The sequence below is a fragment of the Lissotriton helveticus genome, chromosome 6 (assembly GCF_964261635.1).
Source record: "Lissotriton helveticus chromosome 6, aLisHel1.1, whole genome shotgun sequence".
Lineage (NCBI taxonomy): Eukaryota > Metazoa > Chordata > Amphibia > Caudata > Salamandridae > Lissotriton > Lissotriton helveticus.
The window spans coordinates 1,917,580,185-1,917,601,509 of record NC_136067.1 but is presented as its reverse complement, the minus strand read 5'-3'; the positions used below and the strand labels follow the sequence as shown (position 1 = coordinate 1,917,601,509).

The 21,325-nt window shown below is 45.5% G+C and overlaps 1 protein-coding gene across 2 annotated transcripts in view; it reads right to left on the bottom strand.

The window, feature by feature from the left end:
• Nucleotides 1–21,325, bottom strand: part of CDC42BPA (CDC42 binding protein kinase alpha) — a 1,077,984-nt gene that overhangs the window by 451,876 nt on the left and 604,783 nt on the right. For both annotated transcript variants that reach the window (XM_078649868.1, XM_078649869.1), the window contains exons 9-10: nucleotides 12,027–12,106; nucleotides 4,569–4,735 (exon numbers count right to left, since the gene is read on the bottom strand). In XM_078649868.1, the coding sequence (XP_078505994.1) occupies nucleotides 4,569–4,735; nucleotides 12,027–12,106 (247 nt within the window). The remainder of the gene's footprint in view (nucleotides 1–4,568; nucleotides 4,736–12,026; nucleotides 12,107–21,325) is intronic.

Genomic DNA, 21,325 nt, shown 5'->3' with positions numbered 1-21,325 from the left:
CACCAACCTCCTCCTCCTCACCTTCATCCTCCCGACCTGAAGGATGGGACTGGTTCGGAGATGGAACACTCTTCTGCTTTGGCGAACTCGACGAGTTCGCATGTGATGCCTCAACCTCGACATCGTGATCCTCCGAAGCCGGCGAAACTGCTTTCTCGACCAGTCTTACTTGCGACTTCGGTTTGGAACCCGACTCTTTCCTCGATCGATGTCGGGATTCATGGGTTCTCTTTTTATGCTTCCTTCTAGAAGATCTTGAAGCATGGGCCGAGGACGAATCCGACCGTGACCTCGATCGAGACCTTGACTTCGATCGTCGAGTTCGCGATCTTGATTTCTTCTTTTCTTTTCCTTCCTTAAATTTGGCAACCAGAAGTTTCGCTTCTCTCTCCCGGAGGGCCTTTGGTGTCATCTTCTTGCAGGATTGGCAGTCCTCGATGTCGTGGTCGGAGCTCAGACACCACAAACAGCATTCGTGCGGATCTGTGATAGACATTATTCTGTTACATTCTCCGCAAGCTTTAAATCCGGTCTTCTTCGAAGTCATGATGAAAACGAGAAGACAAAGATACTAGAATTTTATACAGTAACAATGTTACAGTAAAGGCTACAGACGATCCCAGAAAAACCGTTAGCGTCGACGACGCGGAAAAAAGGGAACTGATGTCATCACGCCGGCGTGGGCCTATTGTAGGCGTCGGTGACGTCAGCGGAGTCGCGAGCGATGCCGTGCCTCTGTGACGTCCGAGTCCACGTCGGCGCGAAGCTACAAAAAGAATTTCCGAATGTTGCTGACGCAGGGGGATATTCACAAGGTGAGGAATCCACACGGCAGATGTATCTATCAGAAATGCCACGCACATACTCACATACATGCACAATTCTGGGTCAAGAGAAACAATACCAGTCTGAATGGCGTAGTTCCACCTGAAGTTACTGCTCCAGGTGGAACATTGCCACTCACAATGAGTGCCTAAGAGGGGAATGGCAGTACACGGACTCTCATAATCAGGAAAGTTTCCAGTGGACCCAGAGTGGGGATTCAAAGAATGATATTCTTCTGACCGGAGAACTCAGCCAGGACTTTTCTGGAGGGTTTGAATTCAATATCAGATTTTTCTCTCTGGCGTGTTCTCACAGTTGGGGTGGGCTTGGCATTCTGGAGTAAGGCAGGCCAGGGTGCTTCTCCTTGTAAAGAGTATGTGGTGGTAAGGTTTGGCTGAAATCCGTCTTATAATTAGATTGACCTTGGTTTCTTTTTCTTTTAACTGTCTCTTTCCTCCAGAGTAGCAAAGTCCTTGTACCACCCCAAAATAAACCTTTGATTGCATCATCAGAATGCGAATGGTAAAATATTTCTCCTAAAGTAATATTAGTGTAGTGTCCCCAATTGAAACACGCATTTGTTCAATTTTTTCCTCCACAATAATATTTGCTGTTAGGCATGCTTCGTTTGTTTTTCCGCATTTCTGAGAATATCTCTGAAATGTCTTAATTTCTGGTATACACAAGATTTTTTTTTAATTATTAACAAATGCAACTATTTGCCCATGCTTTTGTACAACGGTGTTGATCTTGTTTGATGATATAGAGTATTGATTTATGTTAATAATCATATCAGTGTATTTGCTTTGTACTTTATTCTCACTAACTCTTCTTTACGTTTCATAGCAGTGTGAATGCTTCTTTAAGCACACATATGCTCTACTTTGCCATGTGTGAGAACACATTTTCAACTTGTAATTTGAAACGTTTCTATTCGTCTGGTTAATTGGATAAAAACTGTTTAACTGTAGATACATATTTTTGTGTGTTGATTTTGAATAAATATTTGTTGTGAATCCACCTTGCCAGGTGAAACCAAAATACACCTCTGGTGGCCCAATGACAATGTTGAATTGTATTCTTGCATCAATACTGTTTTTCCAAATGTGAATTTCTATTAACTCTTCCACTGTACTGGCATTCCGGAAGTCCAAAAGTCATATATGAACCCTTCCCAATAAATCACGTTGGTCTTTCATCTTGTGTTATTATTACTGTTATCATATCAAAATCAATATATAAATATACTGGCACATTGCTGAACAGTATATATAATGGTGAGAAATGAGGTAAGAGGAAGAAGCCTAAGGCGGAGAATGCTGATGGATAATGTTTACACATACAATAGCAATATTGGAAAGTGTACCACGAAAACTGTAAATAGTGTTGGGACTTTATTAGTAGCATGCACAATTATATTGTAATATGGCATTTATATAATGCTTACTACCCTCATGTGGGGGCCTAAAGCACTTCTCACATGTGTAATATGCTATAAAGTGTGGGTTTGTGGTTGGACGTGAGTTGTCTTTGTTTCAACCTATGTAGGATTTGTTTCCGTGTCGTTCATGTTGATCACCGAGGTACAGTTAAAATGCAATGGGCCATCATTTGGCGGTGTGATGGATGAGGAAAATTGAGAAGTATTTTTTTTTATAGTTTTTAGGTAAGCTGTGAGATGTCTGGATCTTTTTTGCTAATTTAATGTTGTTTCAGAAAAAAGCAACATATCGATCTACCAGATAAGTAATGCACAGAACAAGTATAAGGGGATATGCGGAAAATTTTGCTAGTAATCTATCTATTGCCCTGTAGATTTGTTATCAATGATGATGGGTGCTTCTCGAAGAGGGACCGAGTCTCTGAAATGTGTTGAATCACTAATACAGTTAGTTGCTCACTGTTGAAATTACAAAAACATCTGCACTGCAAATTTACAGAAATTTACATGGAATAAATATTGTTTTGGGGAAATATTGTTACAAACAAATGAAGTAAACACATTATTCCTCTTTTTTTTAACAAACAAATGTTGTAATTATTGACTGCTGAACAACGGTGAGCCTATACAGGTGAAAGTGCTTATTGCTACTCCAGCCATTGACCAGCCATATCTTGCCTTTTACTGGCAGCGCCAGGAAGCACATTACCCTCAAATTCATTTTGATTTTCAATTCTACCACTACTTATGTTCAGGTATCACTGTGGATCCCATTTTTAGTTCCTCCTAAATCCTATTCTATTTGAGGTCTCTCTGTTTATCTACGTCACCACAGAAAAATGTTTCACACAGTTATTTCTCTATTTAGTGTACACGCACAAGTAGTCTTTTTTATGAATGTAAAACCACTTTTGCAAAAAGCAAAACAATTACTCCTACCTTAAACTACTTCCCGGGGAGAGGAGTAGATGCTGTAGGGTGGGAGTGGCCTGAAGGTTCGTACATATCAATAAAAGGGAAGGGGTGTAGAGGAAGATATGCCCAATGAAAAAATACTTTCTCCATGACCGAAAGAAAAAAAAGTTTAATTATACACGAGAAGGCATTTCCCATTGTTTATTTGAACTCTCTGCAGAACAATGCATATGGAGAAGAAGTGTATTGGTAGTTGGGAAAGATTTCCACAAAAAGCGGCGGCTGTCGCAGGATTCCAGGCACACTCCAGCAATCTTTATGAATTACTTACATTTCCTAACAATAGGCACACGTGAGGTTGACTAGTGGGTGAAGATTTCCAAATTTTTTTTGTGAACCCTTTAAGTGTTTTAGGGTGTGCAATTTAGATATTTAAACATGAATAAATGTACTAAAATGTAATTGTGAGTTTGTGAATGTATCGCAAACCAGTCAAAAATAATTTATAAGTTGACAAGGAAAATCCCTTTTCTGTGTGACAAGGTCAGGACAACACATGACGTGCTTGGCTTCCAGCTGAGGGCTTTTAAGCATTTTATGGTCCAACATTAATATGGAAATGGTTAGAATGGGATGAGCAAGGGTAAGTAAATGACCTAAAATTAGAAGTGGAAAAGCAGCACACGAGGGAGACAGCAACACAGTATACTAAGGGAGAATACCACAAGAAGATGAGTAACACAGACTGTGGGTGCTGGGAGAGCACCAAACAGCAACTCGGTGTGAGGGGAAGGGGGGAGAAAGAAGCACACGAGGAAAAGAGCCGTAAAACACATGCACTCTCTTGCAGTACTTAACCCAAAATGAAAAAAAAAAGTAGTTTCCTAAAAGTGAGTCATGCAGGGCTACAAGACAGCCAATCAAAAGAATTGTAAATAGGCTACACTCCAGAGGTGGGACAAATACCAGAAAGAGGAAGGCAAGCCATCAAATATAAAGCCAAGCAATGGTAAACAATAGGTGGGCTTGAAGCCCACTGTAAGTTGCCAACAGGCACCCTACAGAGCTTATGATGTCTGGTAGGTGAGACTTAAAAACAAGAAATTTGGCAATTTGGAGCAAAGAGACTTATCAATGTGAATTTTGCCATTGAGAAATTACCAGCATTCTAATCCAACAAAGACAACAATAGGAAATTGTCACATTTATAATGCATGAATGTACCAGTCTAATGGGATTTGGACATTTTACGGCAATTGGGTTATTCTTAAAGCAATTATCGACACCTGAAGAGAAGCTTTGTTAGGCAAGCCTCAGTTGTACATTCTCTGTGACTGTACAATATACAAGACAATGCAGAACCAACTTACAACTAAGCTTTCTTTACCTTGCAATTTTCTGCTTAGCTCAAGTTTTTCCTGTTCTAAACGCCTTATCCGTCGTTCGTACGCTTCGGTTGCTAAGCTATCCTCCAAGGTTCTTTGAACATTGGTGTCAAGGTCCACAGACGTCGGTCGTGCTGTAACTCTTAGAGAACTTCGGTCTGAAAGGACACTGAGGAAAGAAGAAAAATGAAATAGAGCCAAAAATTTCAATGGAATATTCCATTTTTATGATTAGTTTTAAATGCAATTACCATTTTTTTTTAAGACAGCCAAAACTATTACCATACATTGATCACTAAAGTTAAAATTAAAAACAATGTTTTTATAAATTTTTCACCTATCACTTCCAACAATATAACTTTTCGGTTTATGACACTATGATTTACACATTTGCAAATTAAGGAGGCCATGCAGTGTAGAGTCCTGCATCTCTAGCAAATAGGAATTCTAGCAGTGGTGGTGCGACTGGTGGGATCGCACCGGCCACTGACCTCAGAAGGGGTATCATGTTTGAAGTATATTATGGTTTTCAAAGAACCTTCCGCCTTGTTCCGGACATCCAGCCATTTTTAGGCAACAATAAAAATATAGTGGAAGTTTTGACTCATGGTAACGTAGTGCACCGGGCTACCATGCCTGCTGCAAAGAACATGTACCACTGAGATCACAAAGTGCATATAATGTAAATAGGTCAGTGGGTTGCTGCTTTTGTCTAAGATATCCTTTGTTACTTGCAGTTTATAAGTCATAATCTAACATGGCACAATGAGCTATTAACTGTCAAAGGACTGCATGCAAACTGCAAGGTATAGATTAGAGCTTTAGGATTATTATCCCAGTCTTTCGTTATACTAATGTTAAAAAAGGGTTCCTTAGTATAGAAATCAATTCTGATTATTAAAGAGAACCCGCAACCATGGTGTTATGTTTTAAATTCTTAGTTTGTGCTTCTCCAGACCAAGCACTCTTAAACTACCCTGCCTACCACTATGGATGACGTGACTCCTACACATTGTAGTCCTTCGTTTTATGTAATATTTCCTATACACTGATTTACACACCTACGATTGATTGTCTCTGTGTAGTGTGTGGGTGATGTGAAGTGCTATGATACCCTACGCTGGTTTGAGTAGTGGCGGTGCTATAAAAAAAGGGAAGAGTACACAAAGGGAGCATGGTTAGATGAGTTGTGGAGAAATGTTCTTAGTGGCAAGTAATGTTTTTCTTAAAACTTCATCTTTCCACATATTTCTGCCACAGCTGGCTCCCAACAATCCAAAAGGGAATCTCAAGTGGTCCTGACAGGTTGTAGGGCTTTGGGCAGACAACAAAGTGAGGAATGGTTCATTAAACCCTCACACACAAAAGGGCCTCATACCTCGGCGTTAAGCCCTTTTTCACATTTGGACATGCCTGAATTCAAACCTTCATAATCTCTCTATTATAAAAGATATACAACAAAATTAAATGAATTAAAGTCTAACGTGACTATAAACAAAGACTTAATTGACCGCACAAATAAACCAAGTCTTTCGACATTTAGTAATTGTACATTAATGCTATACACTAGACCACGACAAGGTGCTGCAGTGTCATACTAGTGGAAGATCGTGGTGCTATAGAAGCAATAATCAATAAGAACAACAATGCAGTAGAGTAATATTTAAAATAAAACATAATTCAACATTTGGACTCTAGAGGTGTCATCGGGATGTTGTTAGTGAGATTCATCATTCAGTCCCATCTTGAAGAATGGTAAACACATTGACATCATCCCTTCTGCAAGTTTTGTTCTCTGCGGAAACTTTCTAAAGCAGAACATACAAATTGTGAATTCCCACTCTAGTCCCAGTTTACATTTCTGGGGAATTAAATGTTCCCTTAAATATCCTACCACATACCAAACCCCTGACCTAACTCATGAGTATAGATTTAAAGGTTGACATTTCCCTAAGAACAGAAGGAAATTGCTTTCCCCAAATCCTGAAGCTGTACAGTCTAAACTGTAGAGAGTAAGTGGTTAAAAATCTCTTGACTAAATTCACTTAGGTGAATAAAAGTGATTTGAAGTCTCCATACAGGTACCTATGAGACTACATTGGTTTTTCGGTCTTATGGTTTGTTTAGGTACTGTGTGATCCTGCACTTCATTATTAGGTATCAAGGGGAGAGGGAGAAACAGCAGGGCTAGTTCACTTCCCCTGAAAAATATGTATTATCAATGGGAACTAGCCTCAAAGGGCATAGAGATAGTGTGTTTGTCCGGAAGAAAGAAATATTATTTCTTTTGAAAGCCCTCACCCACCAACCTAGTTGGTGACATGCTTCATCATCGGGCTCCACCCGGTGACACCGAATGTGTCCCGAGTATGCTTCAACGCATGTTTACAGCGGAGCTCAACTGACCCGACAGTCCAGACAGTAGCAGCTCTTAAAAATGTGGAGTGAAGCCTATGTAGCAGTTGAACATCAAGGTCATAGCATGAATGTCCTGAACGCTCCACTCTGGGGGGTAAGTGCGGAACTGCATTGTGCCCAAAATGGCTCTGATGTAGGGGAGTGTCTGAGAAGGAGTTCGGTGTAACTTTGGCATGTTGAAAGTGAACCTCCAGCGAATGCAGGAGGTTTGCAATAATCTGGGGGTGGGTCCCACCACCACCATTATTTCTGTGAACACCTGAGGGCTACTGGTGAGGCCAAAAGGGAGCATAGTCAACTGAAAGTGTTCCTGACCCACTGTGAACCGCAAGTAGTGCCTGTGGTTCTGCAGGACAGGAATGTAGAAATATGCATCCTGCAGGCCCAAGGCCACCATACAAACTGTGGGATCCAAGGCAGACAGGACCTGCGCCAAGGTGAGCATCTTTAATTTCTCTTTTTGTAGTTTCCACATTGAGGGCGCGAAGATCCAGGATTTTTTTTGTAAAATCATTTTAATTGGCATTTCTTATATCGCACAGTACAAAAATGTATAATTGCTTCGAAGACAGACATCACACCAATTGTACATTATTTCGCTGTTGAGAGCCTTACATAAGTGCATGACCAAACAACGCAAGAAGGCATGTGGGTGTGAGGCGTGTCTCTGCGGGAGGTTTCCATTTTATGTACAGCGGGCGAAGCGTTTACTCTCATTGCTAGCCCTATGATTCACTTTTTACTACAGGCTTGAAGATCTAGGATAGGGCGGAGGCCTTTAGCCGTTTTCGGCAACAGAGTAGTGGGAATAGCTATCACGCCCAACTTCTGGTGATGACACCCTGCTGATGGTGCCTTTGGCCAAACAAGCCTGCACTTCCTGACGTAGCAAGGTGAGATGGTCCACGGAAGGGGCAAAATGAGGAGTGTGGTTGATGTGGAACCAAGGTAGGATCTAACGATGTGGCAGTGACCCAACTCAACTTGAAGCGCTCAATCTCTTTATCTGCCTTGTCTCCAAACAGGCATGCCCATCAGAGCAAACTGGACATCCCCAGAGAAGTTAGTTGATTGGGAGCAAGGCATGGCAGTGGAGTGCCATCGTAGAGGCAATGGCTCTGCCCAGCACGTCAGTGTTGTCCAGTTTACACTGAATAGTAATTAGGCTGCGTCCTGGCCGTCCTTCATCGCCTGGTTCAGTATGGCCCAGGCCACTTCCAGGACCATGGGGAGCACTTGTGCAACCGAGCCCCACAACTTGTGGTTGTACCACTCTAAATACCTGCAGAGGAGGTTTAAGCAATACTGTCCGTCGCGATCTCTGAGATCAGAATCGCAGCTTCTTGCTATTGTTCCCCGTGTGAGGAGGGCCCGATTGGGAGGTCGCTCTTTTATGCTTCGGGCTCCTCAGCTTTGGAACTCTTTGCCCTTCGCGTTACGAAGCAATTCCAACATGCTATCCTTTAGGAAGGGCTTAAAAACTTGGCTGTTTGCCTCTTAGATTTTAAATTTCCTCTTTTCCCTTCTTTTTTTCTGTGTGTTATGTTTGCTTTTCAGGATGTTAATAAAGCGCCGGGACACTCTTCTGAGTAGCCGTGCGCTATAAAAGCCACAAAATAACATAACATAACATAACTAAGAAGCTAGCGGTGTTCACAGACAGCAATGTGAGGCTGATGGAATAAAAAAATATCTTCCCAAAATTGTTCATCTTCTTGGATTCCCTCTCTGGTTGAGTGGTAGGGAATGCGCTAGGGTTGATTCTGGTGGCTGAGGCCTGCACTACCAGGGTCTTGGGGTAGTGTGCTAGGTGTGGAAGGCTGAGTCGACAGGTGTGCGGTGGTGGTGGAATGCAATCATCCTGTTCCTGGGCGTCACTGTGCAGAATATGGTAGGCCCCATGTTGACTATCCTTGAAGACTCCATTAAAAGGGAGTAGGGACTCTGCAGAGCTTAGCCCCAGCTAAAGCATCTCAGTCAGGACATTTGTCTTGACCTCAAGGTAGAAAAGCTGCACATCGAGGATCTCTGCTGCCCTCCATGCCACAATGGAGAAGGATACATCTTCCTCCGTGGAAAGGCAGGGAGGAGAGAACAAGCCACAGTCTGGATACTTGTCCAGTTCACTGGCATTTACCTGCCGCCCGTACCAGTTGCCCACATGTTACGGCTGGGTGCGTAAGCCCATAGGCATCGCGTCATCATCCGTTCCAAAGATGGGTCTGTCAAAGTACAAAGGCTGCGTATCCAAACCAGCAGTTGGCGTAGTCCAGTCGGCGCTGGTGTTGAGGGTGAACGGTGTTGTGGCTGAGCCTACTCAGAGTCAGACAAGGTGATGGGTTTTGGGTCGCAGGGTGGAGCTGGTGATGTCAGAAGTGGCGCTGGGGAAACTGACTCTGCCAGACTCAGTTGAGATCTGTGAGAAATTCCAATGGGCCAATCTTGTGTCAGGGCGGACTAATAGGTAGTATCCGAGCTGGGTCATCTGCCAGGTCCATGAGGCTTGAAGGCGCACCAGAGGAAGTTGGTTGCTGAAAAATGGAGCGCAAGGCTGTGTAAAACTCCCTAATTTGGGCAGAGATTCATCCGGCTCCAATGAATTTGGGAGGCGTTGACACTGGCTCCGTAGGGAGAGTGCGGGAGCGTGGCAGAGAAGCTAAAGAACACTTAAACTACTTATTCTGATGCTTCTTCGACTTGCCTGGCTTAGACGATGACTTGAACTTCAAAGATGACTATGCTTGAAATACCACATGGCAGGACTGTGAACGACATGGAGCCTTTTTATCCCGCGTCATGAGGAGCTTCATGTTCTCTCCTGATTTACCTTCCGGTACTTTAACCAACAGTCGGCACAGGGCTCAGTCGTGGTCCGGGCACAGGCCTCAGTCGTGGTCCGACCCCAGGCACTACAGACAGACCAATGGGAATCTGTTGGTGACATTACCCAAAAGGTTTAAAACCCATAGGTTTGTTCTGGGATATATTCTTAGAACACTGGAAACAATTGCTCCAAAAAGATCAACAAAAGTGTTGAACAATTTGGTCAAAAAATTGCCTAAGTAGTTCTCTGTATCCATGCTGTTGGTGCAGAAAGGAGGAACAGATGTCAGTGCACCAGGGTGGCACATATACCTTCACAGCACAAGTCGCATCCAGAACAGACAACGTCACCGCAGAGCTGCAGGCATCAACAGTGCTTGGGGAATATTCAAAGGGGAGGAATCTGCAGTTAGAATTCTCTATTAGAAAGAAAGGATGGTTTGAGGGTCGCATGATTTTGCTGCATATTTTGTATTGTCAATTCCATTTCTAAGATATGCTTGACTGACAGGATTGAAGACAGACCAGGATATATCAGGGGCAAGGCTTTTCTAGTGAGTGTGCCCCATTCTGGCTCACTTGGGAGAGTACAGGTAATCCATCAATGGTACATGATGTCCTGGTTATTTTTGGCTAAGACTATGGGAATGACTTCAAATCAGATTCCATAAGAGCTGATAACAAGGATCTCATGCGACATGTTTTATTACCTATTGAAAAGTTACTTCGGTCATTTTTGTTCATAATTTCTTGCACAATTTTCTTTCAGCGCAGAAAATTGATAATTTAGTGGTAGAGGAGGATTTTCTCATTTATCAGTGGTGAATACAGCTTTTCGCTGGCTATTAATCTTTTTAGTAATCCGAACAGCCATCTTCTTCAATGCTCAGTTTCTGTTTGTTGCCAAAGTACAGTCATTTATAACTCCTATGAGTTTTCAATGGATGGACTTAACTAAGCAGACACTTGTGTGGATGGTGAAGTGGAGTGCACCAATTTTTTTCAAAGTTCTCAAGGTTTCTAAATGTAGGTAATATTTTGGTGTTATCGGTCTGGGAGGTGGAGGTTGATCGTAGGGGATGAAGAGGTAGTTTTGGGCCGCTAGGTTCGGAATGTAGTGAAGCAAGTTCATCAATAACAACATTCTCAGCATTGTAGCTGTAAAAGTATAACATGTTTTCAAAAATAGAGATGCAAACATAAAGGTGCAAGTCAAAGTTAAAGTAGCCAGTCAGCCATCAAAAGACACTATCACAGAGAAACACTTCCAGCAGGCATATATACATTAAGGATCAACTTTATGATGTCTGAAATAAAACAAATATTTAGATCAACCATTTTGTCATGGCTTGGTGAGTTGAGTACTTGCTGGGGATACCTGTAAATGTTGCCAACTCAACCTTTCATCCTTCCGAGTTTGACAGCAACAATATCACAAACGTAGGCAATAACAATATCAGGCATGAACAACACTCTAATATGTCAATATAAATGAGACAGCAAATGCTATCTAAAAACAAAAAACATTCTCAAAAATAAGACAAGATGGTAATCTAACAAAAATAAGCTTTAGCTTTTTTTAAAAAATGTTTTTTTTTTTTTAAATGATGATTCTTCACCAAACCCATACCAGCAATATTCTCCACGGACATTCACAATCATTCAGCCATATTGTGTCACCTTTAGGAAACATTTTTCTGTTAATTTTGTTATTCATGTTGCTTTTTGTGGTCACACATAAAATGCTCAGCATTCACCATATTACTGCATACCTACTGTGCACTAATAAGGGTACCTCACAGTCTTGTGATGGTCTTCGTTTACAATTTAAGAAAGTTTTGGCCCAAATATGTGTTTTGTATTATGTTTTGATTTAATGAAAACAAAGTTATGCTGCTGATTTATAGTGACAGGAACAGTGCAAACCAAACTATGATTCAACTGAAGGGTGCATTACCATGCAATTAGGATATGCTTTCATACTTTATTGCACTTGACTCACACAGTTTCAAGTTGGTCCTAAGAAATAGCCGAAACAACAATTCTTTCTCATTTACAGTGTGGGAAGCCTCTAAAAACAGGCTATGAACTTTATCTCCAAGATATGTGGCATAGGACCCTTCCAACTCTTCAAACCTCATCACTAACTTACAAGATGTGAGTAAACGATTGTAGATGTTCACCTGCATACAAGATTACAAAAGAGAATTTGTACTTACCAATTGCTTGTGTATGTAAAACCAACAAATGGAAGATGAAGGCCAGAAAAAGTAGTTTGGGAAGGTGGTGGCATCGTCTCCTACAAGTATTAAAAAGAAAACCTGTTATACTGGACATCTTCCAAAAGAAACTATATTTTTTTGTCATCACACACTGATAAATGAATGTATCTGGTTGGGTAGGTTATCAGAATTTGGGATCAGGAAAACCTTGCATGACTAACTGTGAATTTGAGGTATACAAAATGGTTCTAGCATGAGGTTGAGGATTTTGAAAACTTAGGTCTCGTAACAGGATCTCAAATTCAGTGAATACACTACTCCACGTCCCTTCTGAAAGTGGTAAATAGTAGAATATCTGCTGATAAATTCTGTCACAAACAAGGCAGATGCCCCATTCCCCACATCACAAGTGCATTACAGTGAATGGCCTTATTAGAGTTTGGAAGAACGGGAAATCTACCTCTTGTCCGTTGTATTTAGAGTGGCACCGAGATCAATACACACCTAATGCAGCAGATGGACCATTCACCAATTTTTGTAATATGTATCACAATTACTCAACTGTTATAAAGCACTTAAGCTTTTAATGTAGAGAATTCTTAACCCCAAAATGATCATAAAGGTAACTGCTCACCAAAACATGCTAGCTTCATATTAGTAGGCGTACCTGGACATGCATTCTTCCATATTTAACCGAGGCACGAATTCCGCCGCGGAGCGACAGTTTTAATGAGTAGGCGGGGCCGCGTCGGCCAACGGACGTGCGCAACACTACGGATATACAGCTCGCGGCGGCCGTTGGCCGACGGGAGCACTTAAGGGGTTAAAGGACAAAAGACATACATTCATCATAAAATACACAGTACAAATAATACACCATAAAAACTTCAGATAAGATCCATTAAATAATATAATAGCAAATCGACACCAAAAAGTTTCAATATTAAGATCGTAGTCTCAGGGAACTTTAGATGTAATTTAAAACAGCAATAATGACAGTTTTATTTCGCAGGCACTGCAAGTAAGAAAAGGCTGCTATGTGAGATCTTGAGTCCAAAGTATGCAATATGGGGGCAGGAACTACCTTCTTTGACGTAGATAAAATGTGCAAAATAATGTAAAGTGCAAAGTGCTCTGTTCAGCCGTGATCTCACAATGACCGAGAGGTAAAGGTGAAAGCAAGGTACCTTTGTAGGGCTAAGCCACCAGAAAGCGTATAGTTTGCAGTCAAAACTTTGTGAGTAGAAACTTCTCTCTTTCGTTTACAATAAACTGCAAGTAATGTACGGGGCCTGAGACACACACTCTTCCTTATTTAAGGAGAAACTGTTGAATAAACAGCCTTTCTTATTAATCACAAAACCCTATAGGGAGCCTATTTTACACTGCACCAAAACAATGCATCATAACGAACATGTGCCAACTATAGGATAACAACAGGAGTTGGACATTCACCTACACAAGACTCCCATATGGGCAAACTGATTTGTACTTAACTTTTGGCCACACTCAGCAGAGTATTTCAGCAAGAGGATGCACCATACAGAACATGTGCCTATTAGGGAGCGAAGTCTTTAAGAATAGCCCATCAACATTTCTGCACAAGAAATAACATCAAAGCACTTGTGGGTGTTGAACTGAACAGGTGAACAAAGGGACTGTTGCCCAACAAGTTTGCTGTTGAAGCCCATTCTTGTGTGGAATGTGCTTGGTATCCTACAATCAAATTTGCTTGTAAAGTAATGCATGGACAACAGCCTTGATTTAAAGGTTTCTCCCTTAAACAGAGGTACAGAAAATAGATACCAATATGGCCACAAGTATCACCGACAGGATAAAAAACAACTGACTGAAAATCAACACCGACAAAACGGAACCACTGATCTTCAAGAACAATGCCTCGTCAAGGAACGACTCTTTGTGGCCTTCCAAACTAGGACCCTCAACAACTCAGAAAGACCACACCTGCAAACTTGGCATAATCATGGATAGCAAGCTCACCATGAGAAACCATATCAACAAGGCTCCTCCACCTGGTTCCTTACCCTTTACATGTCACCAGCCGGCTGGACTACAGCACCACCCTCTATGTGGGAATCACCTCACACCTCCTGAAAAGACTACAAACCATACAGAACTCAGCGACCAGACTCATCCCCAACCTCCCCAAAAGAACCCACATCACCCTCCACCTCAGGAAGCTACACTGGCTGCCCATTCAGAAGACATTTCAATTCAAGATGCTGATCCACACCTGCAAAGCCCTAAACAACCAAGGACGACCATATATCAACCACAGCCTGAACTTCCACCAAACATCTGTGCTCTGCCTCCATTTCCCTTTTATCCCCCCAATCTGCATCTGCCAAAGCAACGGTAGAGGACGCTTTCTCTTATTGCTGTCAAGTCTTGGAACGACCTCCCCCTTCACCCCTGTACCTTAGCCTCTCTGCTAGAATTCAGGAATGGACTCGACCTCACGGGTGATTAGCCGCTCTTTACAAGTCTCATTGATCGATTAACCTCCTATTCAATTTCTATGCCACCCCACTTTCATTCGGACAGCAGCAGATGGTAAAGTATCTGCTGGCAAGTTTAATCAAGGTGCTTTGTTTTGTCATTCACCAATCCCACATGGACTAAACTGTTTTTGAGTATACTTCCAAAGCACTGGAAGGTTAGATGCGGATTCCTACTGCCCTAAAACAATTCCTCCCCACCTCATGTTAGGTCAAAATCACAATTTTACAATGATATTGTTGTTTGAAGATACGTGTACAATGTAATTTGTCTCTCCCTCGCTTTGCTGATCTTCTTTGCTCATTGTTCAAAAAATGTGTTCATTACCAGATGAAATGCATTATGGTACACTGCAGCTTCCATTTGGCTTTTTGTGGGCAGTGGGAAGTATACTAAAAATTATCCATCCTTCAGTGGTCTAACAGGGAAATAGAATGGTACACAACCTATAGTTAAGCTGTGTCTATGCATCGCTCAATGACACTTGGGTAACAGGTAAAGTTCATTTCAGTTAATCAAAAAACATAAAACTTTCAACAAGACAGGTGGAGTGCAGATCAGTAGAAAATGCCTGGTGCCTATCACTCATCATTTAAAAGCCTAAGTAACGGCACACCGGCAAAACAAAAAATTGGATGCTTGTATAAAACAGCAAGCATGTTCCGAAGCGGGCTGTAAAAAACATGAGTCACCTGCAATATTAGTAACTTGGATTCAGACAGTAACAGAAAACAAGACCCATGGCAGTAAAAAAGTTTGCTTCGTCCACCTATATCACATTCCCTCCACACCTTTGGAGCAGTGTAATGACTTCTTCAGCTCATCTCACTACTGTGCCTGAACAAGAATATTTCAAGCCTTTTCTACCAGCACAGCATCAACATGCAGCCATGTCGCAATTGCCAGGCAACTTGTATGCAGCCATCGTAACCTGCAATCAAAAGACGGGGTTACGGCCATGTACACAAGCATTAGAAGGCCTGCAGTTGTTGCTCAATACTATAGATGGGGTAATCACTCAGCCTCTAGTGTCAGCCCAGTCATCCACACAGAGGACAAGAGTCAGCACAAAGTTATTTCCAGGTAACTAAAAATCAGTTACTCCTAGCAATCTCACTTACTCATGGCAGTCTTGCAGTTTGATACACACGCCACTTGTCTAGCAGGGCACAAACTGTTCAGTACCAACGAAAGCAGGTGAAACACAAGTTACTACTGGTGTAACAATATATCTGTAAGAGACATTAGTTAGTGATAGATTCCTTACCTTAGAATATCCCCAGGCGTCACACTGGATCCGAAAAGTTTTGCTTAGCGTGTCAGTAAGTGGCGTCGTCCGGCTCCGCGTCCGTCGCTGGCGTCGTATGCACCGAGATGTCTCTTACAGATCTATCGTTACACAAGTAGTAATTTGTCCATCTGAAAGAAACACGTTAGTGATAAATTCCTTACCTTAGAATAGATACCCCAGCAATACCAACACCGGTGGTGGGTCTGCGAATGAAATTACACCAAAAAGTCACAGAGCACAGAGCGGCCAAAGAAGCAGTCTCTCTGGACCTGTGGACCTGACTGTCAAGACAGTAGTGCTTTGTAAACGTGTGTAGCGAGGCCCACGTAGCTGCCTGACAAATGTCCTGCAAGGGAACGCTGTGTCCCAAGGCAGTAGTGACTGCAGTTGCTCTGGTCGAATGGGCACACAGCCCCACAGGAGGCTCCTTCTTGGCCAAGGCTCCTTCTTGGCCAAGGAGTAACATGCTTTGATGCACAAAACAACACACCAGGAAATGGTTCGTTGTGCACAGCCCAACCTTTTTTGGCACCCACGTAGGCAACAAAAAGTTGATAATTCACCCAGAACTGTTGTGTACGCTGCAGATAGAAAGCGAGCGCACGTTTTGGGTCCCGACGGTGAAACATCTCCTCTTCCCTGGAAGGTTGTGGAGGCGTAAAGAAGGTGGGCAAAGTGATGGTCTGCTCAATGTGGAAGGGCGTGACAACCTTTGGCAAGAAAGAAGGACGGGTCCTTAAAACCACCTTGTCCGGATGAACAGAAAGTAAAGGAGGTTTGGAAGAAAGAGCCTGGAGCTCACTCACTCTTCTGGCAGAGGAGATAGCCACCAGGAAAGTCGTCTTTAGAGTAAGAAGACGTAAAGGACAGTTATGAAGAGGCTCAAAGGGAGCGCACATCAGAAAAGTCAAGACCAGATTTAAGTCCCATTGAGTCATTATGAAAGGCACGGGAGAAAACGTGTGTGTAATGCCCTTGAGAAAGCGGTTAACAACTGGGGACTGAAAAAGAGGAGGCTGATCTGGAAGCCGCAGAAAGGTGGAGATGGCTGAAAAATAACCTTTGACAGTGCCCAACGCAGAGCACTCCTGGGCCAAAGAGAGAAGGAACAAAAGAACATCAGAAAGAGGGGCAGAAAGGGGATCCACAGGCTTCGCTGTGCACCATGCCACAAATCTGTTCCACCTGCCGGCGTACACCGTCTTAGTGTAAGGACGCCTGGCAGCCAAAATGACATCACAGACTTCGAAAGGAAGATCAAAAGGTGTCAACTGCCGCCGCTCAATCTCCACGCACGGAGGTGGAGACTGGACAGGTTCGGGTGGAGGACCGTCCCCTGCTGCTGCGACAGAAGATCCTCCCGAAGACGCAAACGGATCGGGGGATCGACGCTCATACAGAGTAGCTCGGGATACCATACTGTTCGAGCCCAGTCCGGAGCCACAAGAATGACTCGGGCCCGGTCACGCCTGACCTTCTTCAGCACTCTGGGCAGAAGTGGTATAGGCTGAAAGGCGTACAACAGACCGCAGCTCCACTCGCGGCGAAAGGGCGTCTCCGAGCAAGTGCAGCCTTGGAAATTCCAACGTGCAGAACTGATGACATTGCGCATTCTCTTCGGTGGTGAATAGATCTCCCCACTGCTGAAAGAGACCTTGCACCACACCCAAGTTCAGACGCCATTTGTGATCCATCATGCACAAGCGGCTGAGTTTGTCCGCCCTGGTGTTCAGAGAACCAGCTAGGTGTTGAACCACCACGGTAATGCCTTGACGTTCCAGCCATGTCCAGAGGCGGAGAGCCTCCTGACATAGGGACCACGACCCCACCCCGCCCTGTTTGTTGCAGTACCACATGGCGGTGGTGTTGTCCGTGAACACCTGCATTACACTCCCCCGAATAGAGGGGAGGAATGCCTTTAGTGCAAGTCGGATCGCCCGAAGCTCCAGAAGGCTGATCTGGAGCCGGGACTCTGCCGGAGACCAGAGGCCTCTGATCTCCGCCTCTCCCAAGTGGCCTCCACATCCCAGGAGGGACGCATCCATCACAACTGTATGCTCCGGTTGGGGGAGGGAGAGGGATCTGCCACTGACCCAATCGCAATTCGTGAGCAACCACTACAACTGCTGTGCCACGCCCTCCGAGATCTGGACGCGATCGGACAGGTTGCCCTGATGCTGTGCCCACTGGAACTTCAGGTCCCACTGCAGATTCCGCATATGCCATCTGGCGTGCGCCACCAGCAAGATGTAGGAGGCCATCAGGCCCAGAAGCCGGAGAGTCATCCTGACGGAAACCCGGGATAGAGGCTGAAAGATCGGAATCATAGCCTGAATATCCCAGACTCGCTGCTCGTGAGGATAAATCTGAAACTGCATTGAATCCAGAACCGCTCTGATGAAGGGGAGCTTCTGAGAGGGACTCAGGTGCGACTTCGGCACATTGATGGAGAATTCTAGCATGCAGGAGATCTACGAAAGCCTGGAGGTGGGTGACAACCGTCTGGGGCAAGCCCGCCTTCAACAGCCAGTCGTCGAGGTAGGGGAAGACTGACACCCCTAACCTGCGCAGATGAGCTGCGACCACCGCCATCACTTTCGTGAACACCCATGGGGCAGTGGTAAGGCCGAAGGGGAGCACGGCAAACTGAAAATGCTTCTTGCCTACCGTGAACCGCAGGTAGTGGTGGTGGGCCGGCAGGACAGGAAGACGGAAATAAGCGTCCTGCAAGTCCAACGCTACCATCCAGTCTCCAGGGTCCAGTGCAGTCAGGACCTGAGCCAGAGTCAGATTCTTGAACTTCTCCTTCAGAAGGAAGCGATAGACGTCCTGGAGGTCCAAGATGGGGCACAAGCTCCCCCTTTCCTTTTTGGGGACCATAAAGTAGTGGGAATAACAACCACTCCATACTTCCTGACCGGGAACGCACACAATGGCTCCCTTGGCCAAGAGGGCCGTGACTTCCTGACGGAGAAGAGCCAAATGATCCCCCGACATGCGGTGGTTCTGAGGTGGCATGGCTAGAGGGGAGGACAGAAAGGGGAGCGAGTAACCATGGTGGATTATCTGCAGCACCCACTTGTCTGATGTAATCTCGCGCCAGTGTTGGAGGTGGTGGCGAACCCTGCCACCCACCGGCATGGGGTGCTCCCTGAAACTCGCATTAGGAAGCCTTAGAGGCAGCAGCAGCGGGGGTGGAGGTGGACTGACCCGAGCGCTGGTTGTCCGACCTGCCCCTGCGGAATCCGCGGCCGCTCTGAGGCTGGTTCTGCACAGGTTTGTTGGAAGGAGGTGCCTGAGTGCACCTTCCATGGCCACGAAAGCAACGAAAACCAGGCGTGGTAGGGTTCTTCGTAGAAAGACCCAATGACTTGGCCGTAGCCTGGGAGTCTTTAAAGAGCTCCAGGGCGTTATCGACCTTATCGCCAAAGAGGTGAGAACCATCAAAGGGCATGTCCATGAGCGAACCCTGGACATCGGGTGAGAACCCAGTGGAACGCAACCAGGCATGCACTGCAACGGTATCCAAACCGCAAGGGATGGCAAACTTCGCCGCATCCTTACCCTCCGCAATCGCTTTGGAAAGGACAGCCTGGACCTCCTCAGAACACTGAGGCAAGACCTGGGCCACAGAATCCCACACTGCATGGGAGTATAGGCCCAACAAGCAGGCGGTGTTAACTGACCGCAGCCCCAAGCTGGCTGAGGAGAACAACCTCTTGCCAAATTGGTCCTGCCGCTTAGAGTCCTTGTCCGGCGGAGCCGAGGGAAAGGCACTCTGCGACGTCGAAGCTTGAATGACCAGGCTCTCAGGCGTGGGTTGAGCGGTCTGGAAGGCGGGATCACCGGGCACCTGACGATGACGCCTAGCAACGTTTTTATCCATTGGTGCCCCAGTGGCCGGTCTAAAAAAAGTGCCCAAAAGGACTTCGGTGAGGGATTCATTAAAAGGGAGCAGCGGCTTCGACGATGCAGACGCCGTCTGGAGCACTTCAGTAAGGAAGTTGGTCTTGAGGGCCACCGTAGGAAGGTCGAGATGGAGAGCCTCCGCTGCCAGACGGAGCACCACGGTGTAGGAGGCACCCTCCTCCAAGGTAGGCGGAGGAGAGGCAAACCCCGGGTCCGAAGACACATCCAGCCCGCCTGCATCCTCAAGGTCATCCACCCAATCCTGCTCGGAATCACATTGCCCAGCGAGGGGGTCCAGGGACCCGTCCCAGTCTTCGCCCGGCTCCGGTGTAGCTGGGGCAGGTGGCGGAGGCGGAGGCGAAGCCGGGAGGGGACAAACAGCGCCAGGAACGGTGCCGGCAGGGGTGGAGATCCCAGGTCGGAACAACATGTTCAGGGAACCGCAGCTGGGGTGGAAGAAATGGCACCCAGTGCGGCGTCTGGCGCGGAGCAGAGGGTGGTGCCGGAGCCGGCGGCGCTACACCTCGTGGTGCCGAGGCCTAAGCCAGCGGCGCAGGATCCTGTGGCGCCGGTGCCAGTGGCGGAGCCGCCGGGCCAACAGGCTCTGGACACGGGACCGCGGGGCCCGAAGGCGTGCCGGTGGGAGCCCGAGGCCTGTAAAGGCAGCCCAAGGCAGCAAGAAACTCTTGCACCTGTTCGGGAGTCGCCGACGGCCCCAGGTATAGCGGGTAGGCAGCAGGATTCCCTGGCTCCAAAGGAGCCGTAGGGGGGGAGCCCCTGTCCACCTCCGGGGAGCGACGGGGGGACGTCAGAGAGCAAACGCGCTTCTTCAACCTCTTTTTATGGCGTTGCTTACCGGAATCTGAAGATGAAGACTTGGAGTCCGATAAGCGACGGCACTGGTCCCGCGACCGGTCCCGGGAATGGCCCCTAGGCGCGGAGCGGCGGTGAGAGGGATGCCGAACTTCCAGCAACTTCCGGCTGCGCTCCCGCAGGGACTTCAGGGCCATGGCTTGACAGTCTAGGCAGTTACGGGAGTCATGGTCGGTCTCTAGGCAGTAGAGGCACACGTCGTGGGGGTCCGCCACCGACATGTTACGGTGACACGACCCACAAGACTTAAAGCTGGGCATCCCTGCAAGCACCAGGAGACAGAAGGGGAGACAAAAGTGTCAAAAGAGTAGTCAAAAAATTACGGAGCTACGTGCTCAATCCAGATCTGCACTTTCGGCGTGGAAAAAGAAAGAACTGACATCAGCGCGCATGGGTGGCGCCTAAGTAGTCTCTGTGATGTCATCTCGGCGCATACGACGCCAGCGACGGACGCGGAGCTGCACGACACCACCTACTTACACGTAGGGGTATTGCTAAGCAAAACTTTCCGGATCCAGTCTGATGCCTGGGGATATTTTAAGGTAAGGAATCTATCACTAACGTGTCTCTTTCATATAAGATGTGTTCATCAAAGTTGTGATCCAGATGTTAAAGAAGATCCTGAATGCAGCCCACATTCTGTTCAGGAAGTCTCCCAAGCCACATATAGAAATCATTTTAAAATGTGCACATCCACCAGTGA